General features: G+C 47.3%; 1 protein-coding gene across 2 annotated transcripts; it reads left to right on the top strand.

The window, feature by feature from the left end:
• Window positions 1–1,173: 1,173 nt before the first annotated feature.
• EDC3 (enhancer of mRNA decapping 3) lies at window positions 1,174–23,524 on the top strand. 2 transcript variants are annotated; one of them, XM_027712145.2, is made up of 7 exons: window positions 1,174–1,246; window positions 3,013–3,216; window positions 4,408–4,721; window positions 8,614–8,949; window positions 17,195–17,348; window positions 18,765–18,982; window positions 20,186–23,524. In XM_027712145.2, exons 2-7 carry the CDS (start codon window positions 3,053–3,055, stop codon window positions 20,518–20,520), a joined length of 1,521 nt encoding a protein of 506 aa, XP_027567946.1. In that variant the 5' UTR covers window positions 1,174–1,246; window positions 3,013–3,052; the 3' UTR covers window positions 20,521–23,524. The 2 variants fall into 2 exon arrangements, with proteins under 2 accessions (XP_027567946.1, XP_027567947.1); XM_027712146.2 differs by having other exon boundaries at window positions 1,217–1,246; window positions 3,035–3,216.
• The last annotated feature ends 62 nt before the right edge of the window (window positions 23,525–23,586 follow it).

Below are 23,586 nucleotides of genomic sequence, written 5' to 3'. Positions count from 1 at the left end.
TCTGGGGTTTCCAGCCTTGTTGGACCACAGAATTATTTTTAATTTTGGTGTTGTGGTATGGAAAGCTGCTCTGTAGCAGAGGAGCCTTCCTCCTGTGATCTCGCTCACCTCCGTGTTATTGTTACTGGCTGCTGTCAGAATGATTTTGTTCTTAATTAGTGTCCCCGGCCCAGCCTGTGTTTAGCCATCGGCACACGGATCCAGCACTCCACCCGCTCCTTCCTCCCAGTAATGAGCAAAACAGCCTCCAGCTGTGGAGCGGGGAAAGCTGGTGCTAATGGAGCCGAGGAGAGAGTGGGAGATGATGTGTCTGTGTCTCTGCTGGTGAGCCAGAGGGAGGGGATGGAGGGAATGGAGGTGTGATGGAAGGGGTGGAGGGGACGAAGATGATGGAGGTGGAATGGAGGTGTGGCAGAGGTGATTCAGGTGTGAGGGAGGGGATGAAGGGGATGGAGATGACGGAGGTGATAGAGGGAATGGAGGGGATGGAAAGGTGACAGAGGGGATGGAGGTGTGATGGAGGGGATGGAAAGGGGACAGAGGGGATGGAAGTGTGAAGAAGGGGATGGAAAAGTGACAGAGGGGATGGAGGTGTGATGGAGGGGATGGAAAGGTGACAGAGGGGATGGAAGTGTGATGGAGGGGATGGAAAGGGGACAGAGGGGATGGAAGTGTGATGGAGGGGATGGAAAAGTGACAGAGGGGATGGAGGTGTGATGGAGGGGATGGAAAAGTGACAGAGGGGATGGAGGTCTGATGGAGGGGATGGAAAACATTTGGCAGCAGTGATGGAGACACGACAGAGGACATGCAGCAGCAGCAGGAATACATATGTGAAGGGCGTGATGAGGGTGGGACAGCGGACATGCGACAGCTGCGATGGAGCGGTGACAGAGCTCACAGAGGCGACGGAGGTGCGATGGAGGTGGTGGGGACATGCCGACAGCCATGGAGGGGCGGGGGGATGCGTGACCACGGTGTCAGCGGGGCATGGGGAGGCGGGACGGAGACGGCGGGTGTGTGGCAGAGGTGACAGAGGGGACAGAGGTGGCAAAGGGCTCAGGAGAGCTCGCCCGCGCCACGGGAGCGCGGGCACTGCGCATGCGCCCGGCGCGGCGGCCCCGCTCCTCTCTATGGTCCCGCCGGCGGCCGGAGCGCCGCGCGAGCGGGGCGGTGCCGGAAGTGGCGTCAGGCCGAGCGTCGCCGAGGCGGAGGGGCCGCTGTGAGGCGGGAGCGGCGACGGAGGGTGAGGGGGAACGGGGGGCGGCAGCGGGACGGACACCTCGGCCCGGCACGCCAGGGGGTTCGGCGGGGGCGGGCTGGGTTGGGACGGGACCTTCCGAGAGGGCTGGGCCTCGTGAGGCGCGGCTGGGGTGCCAGGGCCTGGCCGGCCTGCTCGGGCCGTGGTGGGGAGGCTGGGCCGGGGCAGCCAAGGGGGCGGGAGGCCTGCAGGGCGCCTGTGCTCAGCTGTGGGGGCCCCTCTGCTTGTCTGTGGGGGGCCCCGTCTTAGCCTGTGGGGGGGAGGGCTCGTGTTTACTTTCGGGGGGGCCCTTGTGTTTACCTGTGGGGAACCCTTTGTTTACCTGTGGAGGGTGTCCCTGTGTTTACCTATGGGGAACTCTGTGTTTTCCTATGGGAATCAGGGCAGCCCACCCCCATCCAGCCCTGGAATAGTTTAGTTTATATTTGCACTCAAACATAGATTTTTTTTTTTTTTTTGCTAAAAAGAGGGTCTTATTTTTAGAAAGGATCTGTGTAAGGTGATGACGTGTGCTGAACTCTTTTCCCTTATTTCCTAAGGGACATTAAAAAAAAAAAACAACAAAACAGGAGAGGAAATGAAATTTTAGTTTTGCTACAGGTTCTCAGGGATGTGTTATCTGTTTTGAGAGTGCTTTTTATCAGCCATCACCTTGGGATGCAGACATTGTCATCATGGGTTAATATAAATACACAGAACAGGAAGGAAAGGAGGCTGGTCCTGATGAATTTATGACTTAGTGACCAAATTCAGTGTTTTCTGCCCTTTGAAGCATCCCCTGTTTTCAGTCCTATGAAAGCTGGGAGAAGTCCAATTTTTTTATGCATCCAGGGATTTTTGTTTTCCTTGCATCTTTTTCCAAGAAGCTCAGCACAGGAAAGGCTTGAAGAGAATTCAAATGCCTCTCCCAGGAATGTGATTTGTATGTTGATGTTGATCTCCGTGGGTTATCTGCCGTGTTTCTTAGGGTAAATATCAAACATATTCTCCCTCTTTGATTACAGCATGAAAGGCAAATCTATACATTTAGGAGCTTGTCATCTCTCTTGCTCTCTGGTGATGATAGTGAGCCTGTCACCTCCCTGTGTTCTAAGGAAATCTCAGATCAAAGGATGTATTTAGCTGCTCTCAGGTGTGTTGGGGCTGCACATCTGACTAAACAAATTTGATGTTTTTGTCCCTGATTCTGGTGCTGGAAAGCAGAGCAACTTTTTTTTTTTTTTCCCCCCTCTCATTTATTTAATTGTGGCAGTGACACTAATAATCCAGGCTCTGCAGAGCGTGGAGACTTTTGTCCTGGACTCCAGTGTTTGGGATTTTCCCTCCTTCTGTGTCTCTCTGTTCCCTCAAAGGTTTTGGTTTTCACTTGCACGTGCAGAGATCAATTATCTCACTGTGATTGTTCACAGAAGGTGTTCTGCCCCGGTGTTCATATGCCAAAATTTTAAACAGGGAAGTGAAGATAAATTCCCTTTTTGAACTCACAGGGAGAATGTCCACAGGCAAGACTAAATACTCTTGGAATCTGTAAATCCTGAAATCAGTTAGTCAGACATCTGTGTTATCCTCAGAAAGCCCCTCCAGGCATCTTCCCTCTCCCTGGGATCGTTGGTGTCCATAGGGATGCTGTTTCCTCCCTGCAAAGGCAGGAAAAGCTGGCAGAGCCAGAGTCTGGGTGGGAGCCGGGGTTACGGGCTGGGGGATGCGGCTGATGCTAGTTCAGGTTGTCACTTTTCTGCCTCTTCTTACAGGCTGGTCTGTGTCTCTTTACAGCAGCTGTGTGCCAGAAATATGGCTACAGACTGGCTTGGGAGCATTGTGTCAATTAACTGTGGAGAAAGCTTGGGAGTCTACCAAGGAAGAGTGTCGGCTGTGGATCAGGTCAGCCAGACCATTTCCCTGACACGGCCCTTCCATAACGGGGTCAAATGCCTCGTGCCAGAAGTCACCTTCAGGTTAGTGTCTGTCTCTTTTTCCCCCTGCCTTTTTCCAGGCAAGGTCTGTTGTGGTTTGGATGTTTTGTTTTGGGGTTTTTTTCCACCTAGAAATGACCTCTTTTGCCCTAAATTTCCTTACTGCTACTGAGTGCCTCTCAGGTTTGTGTTAGTTTGTGTCAGGAGATTAGTTCCTGGCTCACATTCTAGAGTGGGTAGCTCAGGCTTGGAGGTTATTTGTGGGTGAGATTCTGTGTGTATATATATACCTTTCTTTATTATTGTGTGTGTTCTTTCTGTTGTTAAAGTTTTGGGTAACTGAGGAGGATGACGTGCTTTTCAAAGCTTTGCCCTCAGCAGTTCTTTCCCACCAGTTCCTGGTAACACCGTGCTTAAAAGGCATAAATAAGAGTCACTCATCACTGGATGTTTTCCTGTTCCCTGGAATGTTTAGTTAAGACTCTGAGTCACTGACTTTTCAATAAGATTAGTTCCACAAAGTCAATACTTTTTTTCCTTGGGTTTTGAAGAGAGAGAGTGGGAGAAAAGCAATAACTACATCCTTCCAGGAGATGTGTGGAAGTCTGTCTATTTTTATATCCCACTTGGATAAATACTAAGTTAAAACTAGAATTTCTGATGTGTTTCTTGCAATCAATGCAAATGGAGATCTTTATAATCACTTCTTTGTTTCCTTTTGGCTTGTGCCCAGTGCTAGATAAGTTTTCTTTATAATATTTTTCTGTGGAAATGGGAAGCACCATCTTTATCTGAGCATGAACTGCACTAATCTAAGGGTGGCATTCTGTAGAAATGGATTAAAAGTAATAGAAGCCTCAAGGCTGAGAGTAATTAATTATCTAGAAAGTGTTAAATTAATGCAGATTTTTACAGAGGTCTGGGCCAGTTGCTTCCAGTTTTTGCTTGACTGATTCCTGTTTCGGCTGAGAACAGAACCTTTCAAACAAAATCCAGATGCAGTATAGAAGTATTGAAATGGTTATTTGTTATTTTTGTTTAGTATTTTGATGTCTGTGGAAATATCCTGTGTGTTTCAGTATTAAAATCCTTTTATTCCCTTGTTTCTATTGATAATGGCATCAGAACAATCCCACCACACAGTGCTGGATGTTTTTCTTTAGGAGTTTTTTTTTGCAAAGGTACCTGGAGTGCTAAATTCCTGAACGTCTGGTTTTCTTGTCCTGTTTTTAGGGCAGGTGACATTACTGAGCTGAAGATTCTGGAGATCCCAGGGCCAGGGGACAGCAGAAAATGTGGGGATCTGCAGCAGATGGAAACAGGCATCCCTGGGGTTGGGTGCCAGGTGGGGCCCAGTCAGAACGGCACTGGGAAAGTGTTAAAGAAGCCCATCTCCAGCAGTGCTCCACAGAATATCCCAAGGAGAACAGACATGAAGAATCAGGATATTATCATCTCTCCACAGCAGCAGTGCTCCAAGAGCTACATGGATCGACACCTGGAAGCGCTGACTCAATCCAAAAGCTTCCGTCGCAGGCACAATTCCTGTGAGTCTGTGTGTTATCCTGCTGCTTTCCTTTTTGCCTGCCTGAGTTACTGCTGCAACATCTGCCCTTCTCCAGCAAGAACTTTGCAAACGGGGCTGGGAATTTTCCCTGACTCACCCTGTGTATTATTCTGAAATAGAGTATATTTCTACATACATAAGAAATGTCTGATGCTAATTCAAAGATTTCCCCATTCTTGCTGTCTTTCCTGTTTGAAAATTGCACTGTTTCCAGGCTCTTCTTTTTCTTTAAAAGGAACTGGAAACAAACTATCAAGCTTTTCTATTTAAAGCCTGTATACCCATAACCTATTACAACATCACCCTATACATAATTACAAATGTTTTTTTGCTGTGCTGTTAAAAATACAAATTAATGAGGATGATCCTAAAGTCAAACATCTTTTATTTTTGTTTCTCTTGATAAAATCTTCAAAATTGGGCCCAAACTGGGTTTTTCAATTTTTTTTTTATCAAAGCCCCCTGAGAGATCCTGCTTTCCAGATCTTCATCATCCAGTTATTGAAATGTCAGTATATATCAAGCATATTTCCATGACTTAATTGTTGAAGCATCAGTGTGTATCCAGTGTATTTCCATGACTTCAATTTCCCCCCTTCCCCCTTGTATTTAGAAAAGAAACAAAACCGAGGTGGGGTGGATGAGTTAAAGAGGTCAAAGGCTGTATTTTTATGGAGAAATTCCTAGACCTCTGGAAGTCTTTCTCCCCCACCAGCAGCTGGATTATTTTCACCCCGTCCAGGGGGAGCAGAGAGTGCTTCAGCCCACAAATACCTTGTGTTGGGTTTGCATAAGCACAACAGCAGGTCACATTTTATTTTACAGACTTTGAAACAAGTTGAACAAGGTCCTAGCTGTAGATTGTTAGCTTGTATTCCTTTTGGAATAAAGGAGGTAGAGAAATGATCTCTTACCCTCTAAAATGTGTGTATTTGGAGAGTAGGGTGAATGATGCGTGAGTGTTGGGAGGGGGATGGGAATGGTCCTGGCTTTGTGGAGATTGTGGGTGCAGGTTTCTGGGGAAGAATGGGCTGACGTGTCATGCAGAACTTCAGTCATACAGGGCTTAATACAGCTGAAAGTTGACCTCTTGTTGGCCTTTAGCGTGCCGAGCCAGGGACAGAATTCCCCCTTTGGAGTACTTGTGTGACAGGAATCAATAAACAACAAATACCAACGCAGATTTCCCAACAATGGCTCTGGTGCCGTGCTGGCACCAGGCTCGTTGTGCCAGGGCTGGCGGGAAGAGCTCCCTCAGGGATCCTGCAGGAACACAGCCAGCTTGCTGGAGACTTTACATTTGCTTGTGTGCTATACTTGAAAAGGTTGTTTTTTTTTTTCCCTTAGAAACAAAAAAAGCCCAGGAAGGATTGTTTATCCTTTGAGGGAGGTGCTTTTCTGTGTGGCGCAGAGCTGCCAGCTTGCTGTGGAGCCGTGTGCTGCTCTCCTTAGTAAGCTTCATCCAGGGCAGAGGCTCTGGAAGCTGTGATCTGAAAGGAGCTGGACTAGGAGATCTGACTTTCTGTAGCCTGACTTTTCCCTTTCCTCCCCTTGCCCTTTTTCTTGGCTCTTTTCTTTTCCCTGAGTGCAACCAGGTGCCTGATTTTCCCGTCTAAAAGATGATGCTTTAAGGGGAAGACTCTTACTGTGGTCACAGCTTGTTGGAGGCCCCTGCCATGCTCTGTGCAACTTCTGTTGGGATATTGCAAAGCGGTCAGTAAAAAGCCATCTGGCTGTGTGGGTCGGCAGTATTCCAGAGCTGGCATCCATCGGTGTGGATTAGGGAGCTGCCCACCACAAAGCCAGCATGTTTTGATGTGGTACGCTCTTGGCTCCCATTCACTGTGGCTGCAGGGGAGTCCGGGGAGCTTTCCAGCCATTGTTCTCCCAGCCTTGCTGGTGCAGCCCTTTGTTCCATTGGCATTTACACAGTGCTAACATCAGCTGCTCCTGTCCCCACATTGTGCTTTCCAGGTCAGCTGAGGGGAGCGTGGAGTTGTCTGCAGAGGAATCTGGCAAGGAGTGTAACAGGATCAACCTGAGTTGCTCTAACACTTGGTGCTGACACAAGAAGCAGGCATGTTTTGCCCTTGTGGCATTTTAGGCTCTGGCTTATTCTAGAGTCCCTTGGCTATTGCTTTGACCTGCAGTTTCTGAGTTTTGAGGGAACTTGTTTTGCTGTGTTTTCATTTCTCATTTTCATTCTTCATAGCAGCAACAGCAGATGTGATTCTGTTGTCAGCAGTGTCAGTTTATAGCTCCATACCAAGTTGTGTCCAGCTTTGGAGTGGTTTATGTGTCACCTTTGGTTTGGGAACTGTTTGTCTAGGACAGATGGGAAGTTGTTTTTGAAAAGCTTTCAAAACTATGCACGTAAATGAGTGGTTGCAGTGTGCCTACTGGAATTCTACTTGCCAGAAAGCCTTACCCTTTCCCCTCTCCTAAATCATGTTTTGTCACCAGCAATTCTAGAATTCTGCTGTCTGTCCTTCAGTGACAAAAGGTGTATTGTAGTCTCTCCTCACTGAAGAAGGATGTTTTGGGTATTTTTCTTTACGAGGAATGATGACTGACTGCAAAGCCTTGAAGATTTGGGGTCTTGCTGTGGGGTCTGGAAAAGCTTTCAGGTTAGTCACTGTAACAGTTCTCTAGAAAAATCAAATCACACACTGTCTAAAATACAGGAAAAATCCCTAACTAGCATTCCTAACTAGGAATAAAAGTACATATTCTTAGCTGACTTGCATGGTATAAGTTAGATGTGTTTAAGCTGGACTTGTCTGCACCTAGAAAGGAGACAGGTAACTTGAAGGTTGCTTGTGGAGTTTGTGCCTGTTGCATTGCAGATCTTTTGGGATGTTTTCTGAGTCTCCTTAGATGACTTAACGTTGTTTGTTTCTGTGTTATCAAATGGATTATCTCACACTCATTTGTATAAATCCCTCACAAAAGTAATTATGTTAAACAACTAGAAATATTTCAGTAGAGTAAACAGTTTTGGCTTGATAACTTACTCCATCTGTTGGACACTGTTGGTGATTCCTGTAATTGCAGGAATTGGCCTGAAATATTTTGTAGTAATTGCAAATTTAACACTAGGAATGACAAACATATTGATATTGTCTAGACCTGAACAATAATGTAAGAAATAAGCAAGTAAAGGGATATGTTGACCTTGTAATTGCATATTTCTATCAGTCGATCTCCAGCCATAAGCAGGAGACTTTCATCAGTCTCACTCCAGAGAATCTGGGCTTTCCCAATGACTTGTGGTTGGAAAGAAGTGTACCTCAACATGAAAGGTGATGAATAAGTAGGATAACAAAACAGGAATGAGGGAATGGACTATGTAATTCAGAAATGATAGCAAGGGTGAGGAAAAAGAGATCCTTTATATTCACAGTTTGAAGTTCTCCCTTAAAGATCATTAATGTGAAATAAAACACACTAGTTTCTGAAGTTGAGAGAAATTCCAAGGAAGATCTTGGGCCACACACCTAGATTAACATGAGCTCAGTATAGGAGGAAAACTTGTAGATTACAGTTAGTTTATTATCTTGCCACCCATGTGATACTGCCTGGGATTAAATAGAACATGGAGAAACACTTCTGCTACTGTGGTGGAGCTTGTTTTTCTAACCTTGCTGGTAGAAAGTCCCTGAAAGTTCCTTTCCTGATGCTCTTGTTCTGTTTTCCGCTGGCTTAGCTGAGCATGAGTAATGCCAGGGATGAGGTCGACGGCTTCTTGTGGAAGTGAGTATCCCTGGAGGGCGGGGACTGTAAGCTTTAGCTCCCCTCTCTCACAAAATTTACTGAGAAAGTGGCTTTTTCCATTTGTGACACACTTCCAACTTGCTTTTCTTTTTGTTCAGGGTCATCCAGTAGCCGTCATCCGAACCAAGTGACTCCGAAGAAGAGCGGCCTGAAGAACGGGCAGATGAAGAGCAAGGACGACGAGTGCTTTGGGGACGACATCGACGAAATCCCAGACACTGATTTTGATTTCGAAGGGAACCTGGCCCTTTTTGACAAGGCAGCTGTGTTTGAAGAGATTGAAACTTATGAGAGGAGGAGTGGCACCCGTTCCCGGGGGACCCCCAGCGAGAAACCAGCTCGCTATCGGCACGACGAGAACATCTTGGAATCAGAGCCCATAGTCTACAGAAGGATTGTGGTACCTCAGAACGCTAACAAAGAATTCTGCACGGGTATGCCACGTCCCTTACTGATAAGGACTCAAACTCCTGCTTTTTTGGGACACACAGGGTGGATTTTTTTCTCCAAGGGGTGTCTGTCAGCTTAATGCGGTACAAGCAAGGGCATTTGTTCACGTAAGGTTGGATTTGTGTATCTACATACAGCCTTTATTTCCAATATTTCTGAGGTAACAAATATTCAGGTAGGGCAGCAAGGTAAGTGTTTTCACAGTAGGGAGCAAAACTGATGGTTGGATAACAGGAGTGGGAACTGTGTGAGAGGTGTTCAAATCCTTGCTTTGACTTCAGTAGCCTGGTGAACCACCATGGACTCGTCTGCTGGCTCTGGAGAGGGACAGAGGGATGGTCTCAGACTTTGTGCTTTCATGTTTAAAGGCAGGAGATTTCATGTGCTTCTGATACTCTTTGGGTCGTAGTTCTAACTTTCTGCATAGCTGTAAATACAGTTCCAGACACACTTCTGGCTCTTCCCATCCATAATTCCAAACATTCTTTGTACAAAAGGCTTTTTATGTGAGGTCTCCACCCCCACTTACTGTCCACTGCTGCTGTATGAAAGACTAAGCCTTGGAAGGCTGGTCTTTGTTGTAAAAGGAAAGAAGACCTTCTAGGCAGGTGCTTGAGTTGAAATATTCCAGTGTATCGTCGGGGGAAATTAGTTTGACTCACTGGTGCCAGCTGCTGTGCAGATGTTTTCCTGCAACTCTGATTTCTGGTCCTTGCTGCCACCAAGTCAGCTCCTGGATGGAGGAGAAGGAAGTGGGGTGAGTCAGTGAGCAGTACTCCTCAGTCAAAATGTAGGGAATGATTAATCAGCTCCTAATCCTTGGCTCTGGGGAAAGTAAGAGTTCTTATTTCGTATTCAGCAGAATTTTTTTGACCAAACACCGGATAATGGTAATTTCACAAGGAGCCACTTATGGATGTGAATAGATTTTACTATGACAAATCTTTTTATTTCTATCCACACACAAGCTATCAAGTATAGCAGATGTGCTTTGTGCCACATTTAGCTCCTCGTAACTTAAGCCTAATTGGGATGTCTTGCCTTTGGTTTTTAGCTTGCAAAATGTAGGAGTAAAGGAAAGTTGGCATTCCAGGAACGTTTCTTTTCCACATCAAAATAAAATCAAATTTCAGATCTTTTTGCAGATTCACAAACCAGCTGATATCCCGGTGGTCTGAGCAGAAGTGTGAGGAGGCCCTTGGTCTGTCATTCTTTCCCTGCCCAGAAACTCCATCTGGGGTGTGAAATGCTTCAGGGAAGGAAGCTGATGGATTTGTGATTTGCTGCTTTTCAATTTTAGAAAGTATTCTTTTTAATGGTTCTGGTATATAACAGTATCCTGGTTTTCCATTTGTGTCATCCCTCTTCCTATTGCTCCATTCTGGTCTCGACTGAGAGGAAAACATAGTGGGTCCTAGCAGAACTGTCCAGCTCAGTGTTGTGTTTCTAAGGATCCTTAAGGAAAAGGGAAAGAAACATGCAGTGAGACTTTTCCCTGCTGCTTTGTCTTCCACAATTCTAATACTTCCTGAGGCAGCAGAGAGAGTTCAGTATTAAGGGCTTTTTTTCTGCTTAATTTAACCTCTTACTTTTTAAATCTCTGCAGTCTTTCAGCACCTCTCTGTTGCAAGAAGCTGCACCAATGGCCTGTGTGCTGTGTGAATAAGTACCTCTTCATTTTGTATGTGATTTCCTATTTGTTTGGTGGTTTTTTGTGTGTTTTTTTTTTTTTTTAACATTTCCTACTTGTCAATCCATCTTCCAGCTGGCTTGTTTGAGAGGAGACAGGGCCTCTGTAGGTGTCTAGTCTGAAACAAAAGCTAAGCCACTGTTGGCAGCCAATCTGAGCAGAATGGCTGATACGGGATTCTAGCAGTAGAATTCCTGAGAGGAAAACCACCATACAATAGGCAGCAGTAAGTAAATTGAGGGATAAAAACTAAATCCTCTTTGCTGAACTCCATCATCCTTTCCTCTGGAACTCCTGGCTGCCCGTCTGCAGCGTGCTGAGGGGAGCAGCCCAGTGAAAGGAGAAGTGTCTTGTTTTGCTCTTGGCAGGGCTGCCCAGGGAGGGTGGTCAGCGACTCCACTTGGTCACTGCAGGGTCTCACTGACCTCATTAGCTACTGTTGGCTGATTAGTCTCCCCTCTAGAATTCTGGATTTGTTTGGAAGAAAAGCTGGCCTGTCACACGACAGGCAGTGACCTGTCGCCTGCGCTGAGCTGAGCACGTTCACAGTCCCATGAACGGTGATAGAAGTGTCCCAGTGCTGTGTCTCGGGATATTTTTCCCACAGAGGATGGCTTCCTTTGTGTCCACTGAGGAAGTTTACTTTTCCTTAGGGAATACTAATGGCCATCTAGCAAAAGCTCTTGTAAACAGTGGTAACGTGCCTGCTGTTTCTGGCAGTCAGTCGAGTGCTTTTTGTAGCAAGGCAACCCTCAGAGGGACAGTCTGCCTGGAGTAATGATGGAATGTCTCCTGGAAAAAAAATAATCCCAATTTCTTTGTTTAGCAGCTGGGAGGAAGATGCTGAGCTGTAGGTAGCCTGCCTCTTAGTGGCTCAAAGAGCAGCTGCTGAAATTAGATGAGTGCCAAGAGCTCCAAAAGCGTTTATTTTGGACATGTCTATGGCAGGAATTCTCCCTACAGAATTTTTTCTGGTTTCCTAAGGGAAGCTCTGCTTGCAAAAAAACACTTCCTAGTTATAGAAGAAAGAAGTGCTTTGTCATTTTTTTTACCCTAGGCCAATCTGAAAAATGATTGTGTTAATAGAGCCCTGACTTAGACAGTGATTCTCTGTCTGCTGTAACAGCACAAACACTGATGCTGTAGATTGACAGGGAGTTAATATCCAGCTCTTATCACTGTGGGACAGGAAGAAGTCTGTGAATCCCTGTGTGCTTTCTTTATGCCACGGAGCTAGGAAGTAACCAGGATGGTGCAGAGGGAAAAACAAACTGCTGAGGTCAGTTTCCCAAAAGACTCATCTGCAGGGCTTCCAGCCTGGGGTTTTAGTACTGACTCAAATAAGTTGGTATGTATAGGATAAATGCTTCAGTCCACCAGGATGCTTTTCTGAGAGCTAATTTTTTGGAGCCAGGCTGTCAAGTAGGCACAACCATATGTTTTAGAAGTAAGCAGGGAATATTTTCCAGCCAAAAGTGAAAACCTGAAACTAATGTGGCTTACCAGGTCTTGGATCATAACTGAGCTGAGTCCCTCCCTGGGGCTCCACATGTGAATCCCTCCTAAATACACCAGTAGTCTTGACTCTTTTAGGTGCTATTGATCCATCTGTTTACTGGGAAGTGTTTAACAAAAACTACCTCCCTGGAAAGGCCAATACTTGCAGGAGGTGCGAGCTGTCTTTTTCTACTTCCAGAGCTGTCCAGATGGAGAATTTAAATGCATGTTTGGCTTAGGTCTGTCTCTGTTCCTTCTGTTGGCACTAAAACAACCTGTGTTTGAACACCACTGTGTTTTGGGATCAGGTCTGTTAGCAAAGCCAACCAACATACTGCAGGAATGTTGTAGCTCAAAGGATTTTGCAGAAGGGTGGAGCGTCCCAGTTCATCATCAGTGACTCTATACAGGGCAGTCTCCAGCATGCCAGGCTGTCCTCATGGTTCTCACATATGTAAGGTGTTTATTATTTCCCTGCTGTACTGGTCAGGCTTTGTGCAAAGCAGGTTCTCCTCTAGTTTACACTGTTAGTGTAGAAAATACCCCGTTTCCATCTCACATCTCTTTTCTGGAAAATAAATGTGATTTTTTTAGACTCAGGTGCTGTCAAAGTTGTCAAGTAAAAGCAGGCCCGTGCTCAAAAAAAGGAGACTAAGTGTCATTATTTTTTTGTCCTCTCCTAACCAGACCTCAAGCCTGTCCTTCAGACAGCCTTTTTTCTTCACAATAAGGAGATGGCGAAAGAAAATATGGGCAGGCAGAACTTATGAGCCAGGATCAGACCTCAAAACTAAGGCTGGGCACGTCCTGTGAGGGTGATGCCAACAGTATGGCTTTTTCTTTGGTGTGCCATGTCCTTGACTGACTTTTCTACTCTCTGTAGCTTTTAGCTCTTCAGTATCTGGATGACTGCTTTGTGTATATTGAATGTGTGAAGTGTTCCTGGGATCTTTTGAGGAAAGTGCAAATGAAGTTTGCTTTATCCAACCGCCGGAAAAAAACAAAGTGCTCCTGGGGCAAAGTCCCTTTGTCCCTCTGATAGTTTTTTTGCTCAGCTGGAGTGAATTGTGCACTAATGCTGGGAGAGGCTGACGCTGGAAGGTCAGCCAGAACTCCCGCAGAATTTGTCATAATTAAAAATAATGATGATTAATGAAAAGAAATCTAAACCTTAAAGTTGTGGAGAAAATCATTCGTGTTTGTGGGGCAACAACTGTGTTTTGCTGAGTCTGCAGGCAGGTGATTCCAGCTTTACAACCAGCAAAGGACAGCACGAATGTCCCATCTGTCTGACGTGGACAAGAGTTACAGACCATGAGGTGTAAAACTGTCAGACCATAAGGCTCTGCAACCTGGAATTTATTGTTGGAATTAATGGTGTTAGTACAGCTTTCAGGAGATCCTAAGTATAGTTCTATCTGATCTATTCCTGTATCTTGGCTGGATTTATTTTAGCAATGAACAAGAAATAGAAAATTTATTTTAGCAGAGAACTAGAGAACTGGGGAAATAGTCAAGAGAAAAAAATAGGGCTTAACGCCTTAACACTGAGCTCCTCTACCATCAACCCTCTCCTTTTTCCCTGCCCCTGCAAGCTTGGGAAGCATTTGGGCATCAGAGAATGATATTCAGGGCTTGTCTGGGAGAAAAACTCCAAATTCTTTAACATTTTGAGAGTTATCTTGGTCCTTCTGCTGCCCTAGGGTGTTTTATCCATCCAGTGTGACTCTGCATGTCACAAAACTGTTTAGTTTATATCTGCCTTGTAGGTTTCTTTCCCAGGCAGCTGTAAAATACATTTATTTAATATTAAAAGGCCTGAGCTAATTTATTTTATTGCCTTCATTAGCAAACAATAAAGATGCCCTGTCCAACCCAAACATAATTAAAGTTGGCACGGGTTCAGTTTTGTGGCAGTAGTGTTATTGTTTGTGGGTTTACACGTCGCCTCCTTGATTGCTCTCTGCCAGAGTTTATTTAACTCCCTGAGTCTGCTTTTGATAAGCCAGTCTGACTGGTTGGACCTTGCGTGAGGGCAAAGAAGGGAAGTTCTCTTGGCATGACAGCCTGCTCCTGAGAGGGAGCAATTAGGACAAACTGGCATGCTAAATGCTGCCTCCCAGTAACCCCCTTTGATTAACCCACTGGGCACTGGGTGGCATCTAGCTAATGGTAAATGCAGTTTTACTAAAGCTGGTCGCTGAGGGAAGGATGTGGGTGGGTACAGAGAAGCCCAATACTAAATTGGGTCGATACAGAACATGGATCATCTGTTTTGTTGTCCTAATTTGGGGAGTTTGTGCAAAATTTAAGCAGGGAATTTGTGGGTGGCTCAGAAGGAGTAAAAATAGAGTTTGGGAGCTCGCTGTTTGGGGTTAGCAGATGATGTGTCCCCCTGAACTGTTTGGGGAAATCCTGACCTTGGGTCACTCGTTCCAAATCTTCCCTCAAAATCTTGCTTTGAAAAATAAGATGAAGTAGGAAAACCGTGAATGGGAGCGGGGCAGAGCCGGGGCTGCGTGACTGCGGAGCGGGCGGGTGAGCACAGGGCAGGTGCGTGACTGGAGTGACGGGCTCAGGGTTATTCATGGTTGTGAGTGTTCGGTGGCTGCTATCAGGAGTCTGGGATGGCTTTGATAATGTGCCTGCTTGCTTGGAACGAGAGCCCGGGAGCAGAGGTGACTTCATCGGCAATTAGCGTGCAAGGTCAACGGCTGCGACACGGTTGGGCCCTCACTATCTGCAAGGACTTCACCAGGCAGTCCAGGAATGAAGTCCAGGAGGACTCAGCAGTGTCTGTTCCACAGCATTTTGCTGTGACCTTGCAGAAGCACTTCTGATTTGACTCTGAAAACCTCCAGATGTGCGAAAGCTCCCATTTCCGCCGTAGCTTGGCTTAGTGGTTGGTGACTGGGGCATCTGGGGAAATGTGGCAGTACACATAGTTTCTCACAATTAAAATACGTGCTGCGTTTCTCATTTGAATGTGGCACTCGCTTGTTACAACTGGTTCTTGCTATGTTTTCTGTCTGCAGAGGAGCCCAAACCCACGAGTAACGGTTGGCTTTCCTCCCGGAGCGGATGTGTGGGCTGTGGCTGTTCCCCTCTGAGCTTGTAGTGCTGCAGGGTGTTTTCACTGCGCCATGTCACATTGCCACGATTCTTTCCCATTAGCACAGGCAGTCCAAACCCAGTTGGGCTGCCATGAGCACTCGGGAGGCCTCTGTCACCTCCAGTTCAGAGGTGGGAGTGGCTGGTGGGAGCGTGATGGTGACCCAGGGCTGCTGGGTGGTGAAAACTGGTAAATGGAGAAGAGAGAAGCTGATGGAGGGATTGAGTTCATGCTTTGACCTGATGTTTGGCATTGTGCCTGAGCTGTAGCAGGTGTCGGTTTGAGTCCTGGACCTTTTTGACCCATAGTGCCTAACTCCCGTGCACCTCATCTGCCTGTCCCAGAGTTGAAGCTGACATCTGGACTCAGCTGGGATTCCTTGCTTAGCTTGGAATGATATGAAGAGAAGAGGCTGAGAGCTTTTCCTGCTGCAGCTGTGCTCCAGCTATATGGCCATCCCATATGGGAAGGGAATTAATCTGTTCTGCTCCTTACCTGGGAGATAGTTAAAGACATCCAGAACTTGCAGGATACTTGAAGGGAAGAATTGGGTGTGCTTCTGATTCCACGTAGTGGAAGTCCTCAAACGCAGAGCAAAGGGGTTGGAGATCAGAATTATTTTGGAGAAAAGTTAGAATAAAGAGGCTGATTGCTGTGGCTGAAGATATTCAAGGGTACGCTGTTTAAATCAGGTATTAGGAAGAAATTCTTCCCTGTGAGGCCCTGGAACAGGTTGCCCAGAGAAGCTGTGGCTGTGCCATCCCTGGAAATTTTCAAGGCCAGGTCGGACAGGGCTTGGAGCAACCTGGTCTAGTGGGGGTGTCCCTGCTTGTGGCAGGGGTGGAATAAAATGAGCTTTAAGGTCCCTTCCCACCCAAACCATTCCATGACTCTGTGATGTCTGGCTGGGTGATGCAGCTGTTTCTCACCTGTTCCTCAGGTTTTGCATTCTCTCTCCAAATACCATCAGTAATTCTTTCCAGTTTTCTTGTCTTCTGCTATTCAATAACCACCAGAAAATCCCTGTGGCTCCCCTTGGCACAAGCTGCCTTTTGATGGCAAGTAATCCTCTGTGTTTATTTCCAGGAGAGTTTGCAGATGCTGTGGTGGGGTTCATTTATGTGTAATCAGCGCCAGCTTGGCCTGCTTGGAGCAGGGAAGTATAAAGAATCATCCCAAACAGTTACTCAGGGAGTGGGAAGGATGTATCCCTGACTACTTCAGGCGCTGTTCTCAGCACTTAACAAAACCTCCCTTCTTTGTTTTCCCTTGATCCACATGCTGGAGCATTTCCTGGCTTGGTAGGCCAGGCTGTCAGAAATGCCTGGGAATTATTTCTGCAGGGTTTGTTCTTTGATCATTTCCCTGCTGCTGTAGTGTGTCGTGATCCAGCTGTTGTGTCTGGAGCAGCCCTTCTGGCACGGAACAGCTCAGGGAATGCCTGCCTAGCAAATGTGGGATGACTTGTTTTGCTGTGATATGTGGGATTTTGGGGACCAATGTCAGGAAGCAAAGCACACCCAAGCTTTTTTTGATGGGAAATCTGCTTCACAGCTTCTCTTCTGACTTTCACAGTGCTCAGGAACACTTTATGTGTGGGTTAAAGCACTGGTGGCCTGGAAACCATTAAGAAAAAACTTAATATTCCATCTATAAGTCACAAAAGCCTTCTCAGTGAATGTGTTGCTAAAATCGCCTGCTCAATTTTGTGGAAGCATGTTATTTTAAGCTCAGCAGTTGTGTTTAGCTGTCTCTGCTTCACTCAGAGTAGGCTGATGCACTACCTTGGATTCGTTTGATGGTCTCGGGAAGAATCTGGAATACTGGGGGAAGCAGACCCTTGGTAACAGCTAATAAGCTTTTTCACTGCCGCTGTTTCTGTCTCTGATTGTCCCCATTTCTGTCTCCCTCCCCTCTTTTTGAACCCTAGACTCCGGGCTGGTGGTTCCAAGTGTGTCCTATGAGCTCCACAAAAAGCTGCTCTCGGTGGCAGAGAAGCACGGGCTGACTCTGGAGCGGAGGCTGGAGATGACGGGAGTGTGTGCCAGCCAGATGGCCCTAAGTCTCCTCGGGGGACCCAACAGGTAAATATTGTTCCACTAAAGGTGAGCTACAAGGCTGAGAGGTTTCCTCTAAGGTCACTGGTGTTTGGGTGCCTGCTGCCAAAGGGCTTCTTTTTCGCTCCTGCATCCCAGGAGTGTCTCTTGACTCAAAGCAGAGGGAGATGAGATTTTTCTCTCCCCTTACTGGGAATTTTTTCAGGGAACTGAGCTTTGCACAGGTGTTACCTGAGGCAGATTAAGCCACTGCAGAATATCTAATGAGCTCCTCCTGTTTGCATGTAATTAAACCTTCCCTTTGTTGTTTTTACATGCTACGATTTAATGATATCAATAAAACCAGAAGACAGCTCATGAAAACCAAGTGCTGCTTAGCTTTTTGCAGGGCTAAATTAGCTTTTCAGGGATTTGCACCTCACCTGAGAGCATCCTGCTCTTTTGGAGGGCTGTTTGCAGCAGGTTTGGAGTGCACTTACTGCTTTTTGCATGAACAAACGTGCTGACTCTTTTGAAGAGCCTTCTCTGTGCCTGCACTTCCGTGGTTGTTGATGTGGGTAGAAATTGCACCTGCATTATGTTGTTGATAGCTGCTCCAAACTACTTGCTCTTGACATGAAAGTTAACCCTGAAACCCCCATCTGTTTATTCAGTAGTACTTTCTGAGGACCTGATCATTTGATGCAGAGCAGTAAGTGATTACATACAGGGAACACTGACCCTGTCAGCTGTAAGCCCTGATGGCTTCCAGGCCAAATTAACTTTATTCTGCAGTTGATAATGCTTAGGGAGTAGAAATCATTTCTGTTTTTTAATTGTGACTCTTCTGATGAGGAAACTCACCCCGTATGTTTAAGGCTGGATAGTCAGCTTTCTTCTGCAGTCAGAGACCTTGGGACCTTGTGCTCTCAGCTGGAGGTGCAAGGAAGTCACGAAGGGAATGAGAAGACAAGGCTGTAGGAGCCTACCAGTATCTGAAGGGACCTACAAGGAAGCCAGGGAGGGACTCTTCATCAGGAACTAAAAGAGTGGAAATTTAGGTTAGATATACAGAAGAAATTCTTCTCTGTGAGGGTGATGAGGCCCTGGCACAGATTCCATCCCTGGAAGTGTTCAAGGCCAGGTTGGACGGGGCTTGGAGCAACATGGTCTAGTGGAAGGTGTCCCTGCCTGTGGCAGGGGGGTGGAACAAGATGATCTTAAAGGTCCCTGCAACCCAAACCAGTCTGTGATTCTATGAACCTGCAAGCAGAGCAGCTCTCTACTGTCAGCGCCACACAGGGATGTGGGTTCCTTCTTCACAGCGTCGGAAGATTTGCAAAACACCTGGCAATTTGCATTTTACTGATTGGTGTATTTTTTTTTTTTTTTTTAAATTCCTCATGCAGGAAGAAGGCAGGAGGCTTTTGGGTTTATCAACAGTCCCTTTTGTCTGTGTTTCAGGCTGAACCCCAAGAACGTGCACCAGCGGCCCACGGTAGCGCTGCTGTGCGGCCCCCACGTGAAGGGGGCTCAGGGGATCAGCTGCGGGCGGCACCTCTCCAACCACGACGTCCACGTCATCCTTTTCCTCCCCAACTTTGTCAAGATGCTGGAATCCATCACCAACGAGCTGAACCTTTTCAGCAAGACACAAGGCCAGCAGGTGTCCAGCGTCAAAGGTAAGCGGCTGAGGAGCAGATGGGTTCTCTGGCGTGTGGCTCCCTGGTGCCTGCCCGCTCCCCTGGCACCATCTAGTGGCACTGCCGTGGCTGGGTGGCTGCTCAGAGGCTGGAGGGACAGCAGGCACTCCCAACAGTGGAGCAGTTGTGCTGCTACAGATGTTTCTGGTCGGAACAAACATGGAAGAGCTGCTGTATTGATCTGAGTGAGAGCAGCCATTCTTGTAGGATAAGGGCCTACCTTGTTCAGCATGTTGAAACTGTGAATGAATGAGCTTGCAGCTGCTGCTGCTAAACAGGAGGCAGCTTTGCTGAGTTAGTCCCAGCAGCTGTCAGAGTTCCTGTTTCAGTATTCCACAGAATAAACTGAGCTCCTGTGAGTGCCAGCTTCTGAGTGTCATTTCACCAGTCGTTTTTTCCAACCTGGTTCACTTAAACTTGGGAGAAACAAACCTGGGAAATAGGGCCAGTCCTGGGCTGACAGAGCTACTTGCCTGTTACAAAACATTATAAAAGGTTTGAATGGGTTTCCCAGAGAAGCTTGAGCTTCCCCATCCCAGGTTGGACGGGGCTTGGAGCAACCCGGTCTAGCAGAAGGTGTGGCTGGGGGTGGAATGAGATGAACTTAAAGGTCCCTTCCAAACAGTTGCATGATTTTGCACCAAGGACTTTGTGGTCTGTCAGGTAAGGGGAATGCAGCAGATGGTGGGAATGCAGCAGATGTGATACAGAGCAGGTGAGTGCAGAGAGCTACAGACCTTGGTGGGGCAGGCAGCAGTGCAGCACACCAGCTTCCTTTCCATAGCAGAGGTAGTTGGTATGTTCCAGAAAAACAGCCTTATTTTTCAGCTTGTGAAATAGAAAATGGTCCTTTTTTCATGGAAAGAGAGCGCTACTGCTTCCCTGGGCTGCCTGGACTGGTGAGCTCAGCAGTATTGGGACTGCTCACATGCTGACCACTCGATGTGATTTTGTACCTGAGAGGCTGTGGGTGTTCCCAAAGTGTTAAAGAGCTGTTCAATATTGATGTGGGTATTTTTTGAGAAGGATGGCAATAACAGCTGCTAAGACCAAACTGTGCAGCAAGACTGGATGCTGGGGGCAAACCCAAAATCTTTTAGCAATGCAAAGAGGGGAGACACCAGTGAGCCTTCATGGTTTCAGCTTGTTCTCAGCGCTCAGCGGTGTTTGTGTTTCTTTCAGACCTCCCAGATACCCCCGTTGACCTAGTGATCAACTGCCTGGATTGTCACGAAAATGCCTTTTTGAGAGATCAGCCTTGGTACAAAGCAGTTGTGGACTGGGCCAACCAAAACCGGGCCCCCGTCCTCAGCATAGACCCCCCGATCAGCGAGATGGAGCTGGGCATCGACGCCAAGTGGTCGCTGGCCCTGGGCCTGCCCCTGCCCCTGGGCGAGCGCGCGGGCCGCGTGTACCTCTGTGACATTGGCATTCCCCAGAAGGTCTTTCAGGAAGTGGGAATAAACTACCACTCGCCCTTCGGCTGCAAATTCGTCATCCCCCTGCATTCCACTTAGGGCCCGTCCTGGCTCAGAAGGGAGAGAAGAAAGGAGGAGGAGCTCTGTCACATAAGCTGTCCGGTGGGTCCTGGCTGGTAAACTCATGACGCCTTAAGGATGTGAAGTTCTGGAGAGCTTGCCTTCCAGAAGAAACATTGTGTATTTAAAAAAACAAAAAATAGAATAATCATAAAATGAACCAAAAAAAAAAAAAAAGAAGCGAATGTTCCTGCAAAGCTGTTTTCATTCTCTTGTGCCATGGGATGAAGGAACGTGCAGGAAGATGGTGTCTGTCCCCGGCAAAGGTGGCTGTTGTGGCCCAGGCCCGGCTGGGAGGTGGTACACATAAGGGTAGTTTGGAGCTTTGAGATGTGCTTCTGGTCCTTCTGGTTGGATATTCCCAGCAAGGACATCCTGGTGGGAACAGTACCCCTTGATTGTGTAGAAATCCCTTCTTTTGAGGGAGAATCTGTTTTGGTTCCGGTATTCTTTTTGACTCCCCCTCCCATTTTGTGTTCTGGAAGGCAGGTGTAGCTTTCTCTCCCTCCCTCTCCAGGCCCTCATGGAGAGCATTCCCTCTTCAGAAAGCTTGTGTCAGGAGCCAGAGGCTCTCAGGTCACACATGCTCTGGGAACACTGATGTCCTCAGCTAGGCCTTACTGCTTATATACTGTTGGCTTTTCTTTGTTCACTTTGTGGGTGAAGCTCAGGCCTGTGGGCTTGAGGTGTGTTATGGAAAACTTTTTCAGGATACTTGTGGGGTTTGGATTTGTTTCTTTTATTCTTCTTTTCTGGCACAGTGAGTGGCTGAACCAGGGAAAGGAGAGTGAAGCAGAGCAGTGTTGCTCTGGGTCTGTGGCACGGCGTATGGTGCAGGTAAAGTTTTGGGTAAGTTCCTACTGTGCTTCCAGTGTCCCTCTTACATTTGGTAGGGCTTGGGAAGTAGCTCATGGATCCATTCATTCCCTTTGGAATCAAAGGCTTCATGTAGGGTGGGCTTGTGGGTGTGTCTGTGCTGGGAGCCAGCCTGAGGAAGGACTTGGGTCCTGTTTGCTGGCAGGAGATGGTGTGGTGAGAACTGCTGCGGTCCTAGAGGGGTATGGCAGGGGGTTCTAGGCTGAATTTCCATAGGGAATCTGTTTTAGTGGTGCACTGTCTTCCCGTGCACTGTTGGGAAGCACTGGGTTATTATTCCCTGTGTTCATTTTGCTGGCCCACTGGAGCCTTGGTGCAGTGCCTGGAGCAGGGATGAGCTGAGGAACCATTAGCTAGCTGGCTTTGGGAATCAGTTTAGGAATCTGTAGTACTGGCATCTGGTGTGCCCCCTGAGGGCTTTGTGCCTGGCAGCTGAGCCAGGGAAGCGCTGGAGATGCAGAAGGTGCTGTAAGGCCAAACTGTTCCTTTGGAGGAATCGGGCTGATGCTGTGAGTGTGGGCAGTGCTTGAAGCTCTGCTGCTCTTCTCATACCTTACGTGTCCCCAGGGCTCCTGCAAGCGCCTAAACCTTGCACAGGCCCTGCTCTGGCATCTGGGAGAGCTTCAGACCTTCCAACGGTGCCTTTGTCCAGGGCAGCCAGATCCCTGTGGAGGCTGAAGCACAGGAACATGTGGGTCCAGTGCCTGGACCACACCACACCTATGGACTCAATGTGCTCTGATCTGAGTTAGTCAGACACTCCTCTTTCTCTTTCCTCTGCTTGGAATAAAGGCAAGGGGTATCAAAGGAGGAGGGAAGAGCCTTCCCTAGTTGGAAAGCAGCAGTTAATGAATGAATATAGCCTGGAAGGACCCAGGAGGGTGAGTGCTGGACTCACCCTGCAGCCCCCAAGGTCTCTCCCCCTGCACCTCACCATATCTACCTCAGCAGGACTGAGGGCTCTGTCCTTGCTGGCTGGAGCCCTGGTTCCCCTCACCTGCTTTTGGAGGGGCTCAGTGACTCGGCAGTGCTGGGATAGAGGGCGGCCCTGCCCTCGAGCTGTTCCTCTCCTGTGGACAGGGCAAAGCATCATTTGTGGCATTTACCAAGCTGTGGTTCTTTCTGACTGGGACAGGACAGCAGTGTGGTGGTTATTTATGACACAAACACAAGGTTTCCTTCTGCCTTTCTTGGTTTTTCAGCTGTTTCCACTTCCTCAATCTTATATTTGGAAGCAACAGTGGGTTAAAAAGGTTGTTGCTGTAGTCAGTGTTAGCTTTAGTCTCCTTATTTTCACTCTCTTTGCTCAAGACACTCAATAAGAGACTTGCTGGTTCAATTTCTTCTTTCTGTAGGTTTTTCTTGCCCTTTCTGGGCAAACTCTTTCTGGGTTTGGCTGTTGTACTGTAGCTTGTACCCACGGAGCAGTAACAGGCCACTGGCTGAAGTTACCTGCCTGGAAGGCACTGAGCAGGTAAAATGCAGGGATTGAGTTCTGGGAAGCACTGAGGCCCTGCGTGTTGCCAGTCTTGCAATGGTTCCCCATGTTTAAACAAAAAATAAAATGAAGTAAAGTGAACAGTGTTGCACAACAGGAGGGTACAGACCCTCATGTAAGGAAAGGGATTCCCAGTCCTGACCAGTGCAGTGTTTAGGGCACAGTTGGCAGCTCTGGGCTGTGTTAATGTCACAGCGTGCTCACTTTCTGGTAGATTTGGGTATTTGGCTGTACTTCCCCTCAGATTCAGATGTTTCTTGAGGAAGTACTGGCTTCCCACACCTGAAACACATGTGAGATGTGAGCTCTTCTGGAGCACTCAGAGACCCAGAAAGTGGTCTAAGTCCCTTCTTCTCCCCTGTCTCCTACCTTGCCGGTTAATTCAAAGAATGGAACACTTTTTTTATCTGTGTTTGGGATAGTTTCTATTCCCAACCTGACCCACCATCATAGGAACTGCCCCAGAGTACTGCTCTGGTCACAGACACATGAAGATCACTGTGCTGTGGCACTGCTTGATATTCCATTTGTGACCTAATGTTTGTAATGACCAATTCCTGCCACTATGGGGGATTCCCTGAAATAAAGTGCAACTATTCATGTGTGCTATTGTGTGTAGCTATTTATTCTGCTCTGATTCTAGAACCTTCCTCCTGCAAGGGCAGAGACCA

Source organism: Pipra filicauda, unplaced genomic scaffold, assembly GCF_003945595.2.
Source record: "Pipra filicauda isolate LSUMZ 115617 unplaced genomic scaffold, ASM394559v2 scaffold161_size1661140_pilon, whole genome shotgun sequence".
NCBI lineage: Eukaryota > Metazoa > Chordata > Aves > Passeriformes > Pipridae > Pipra > Pipra filicauda.
This window is presented reverse-complemented; position numbering and strand designations above follow the sequence as displayed.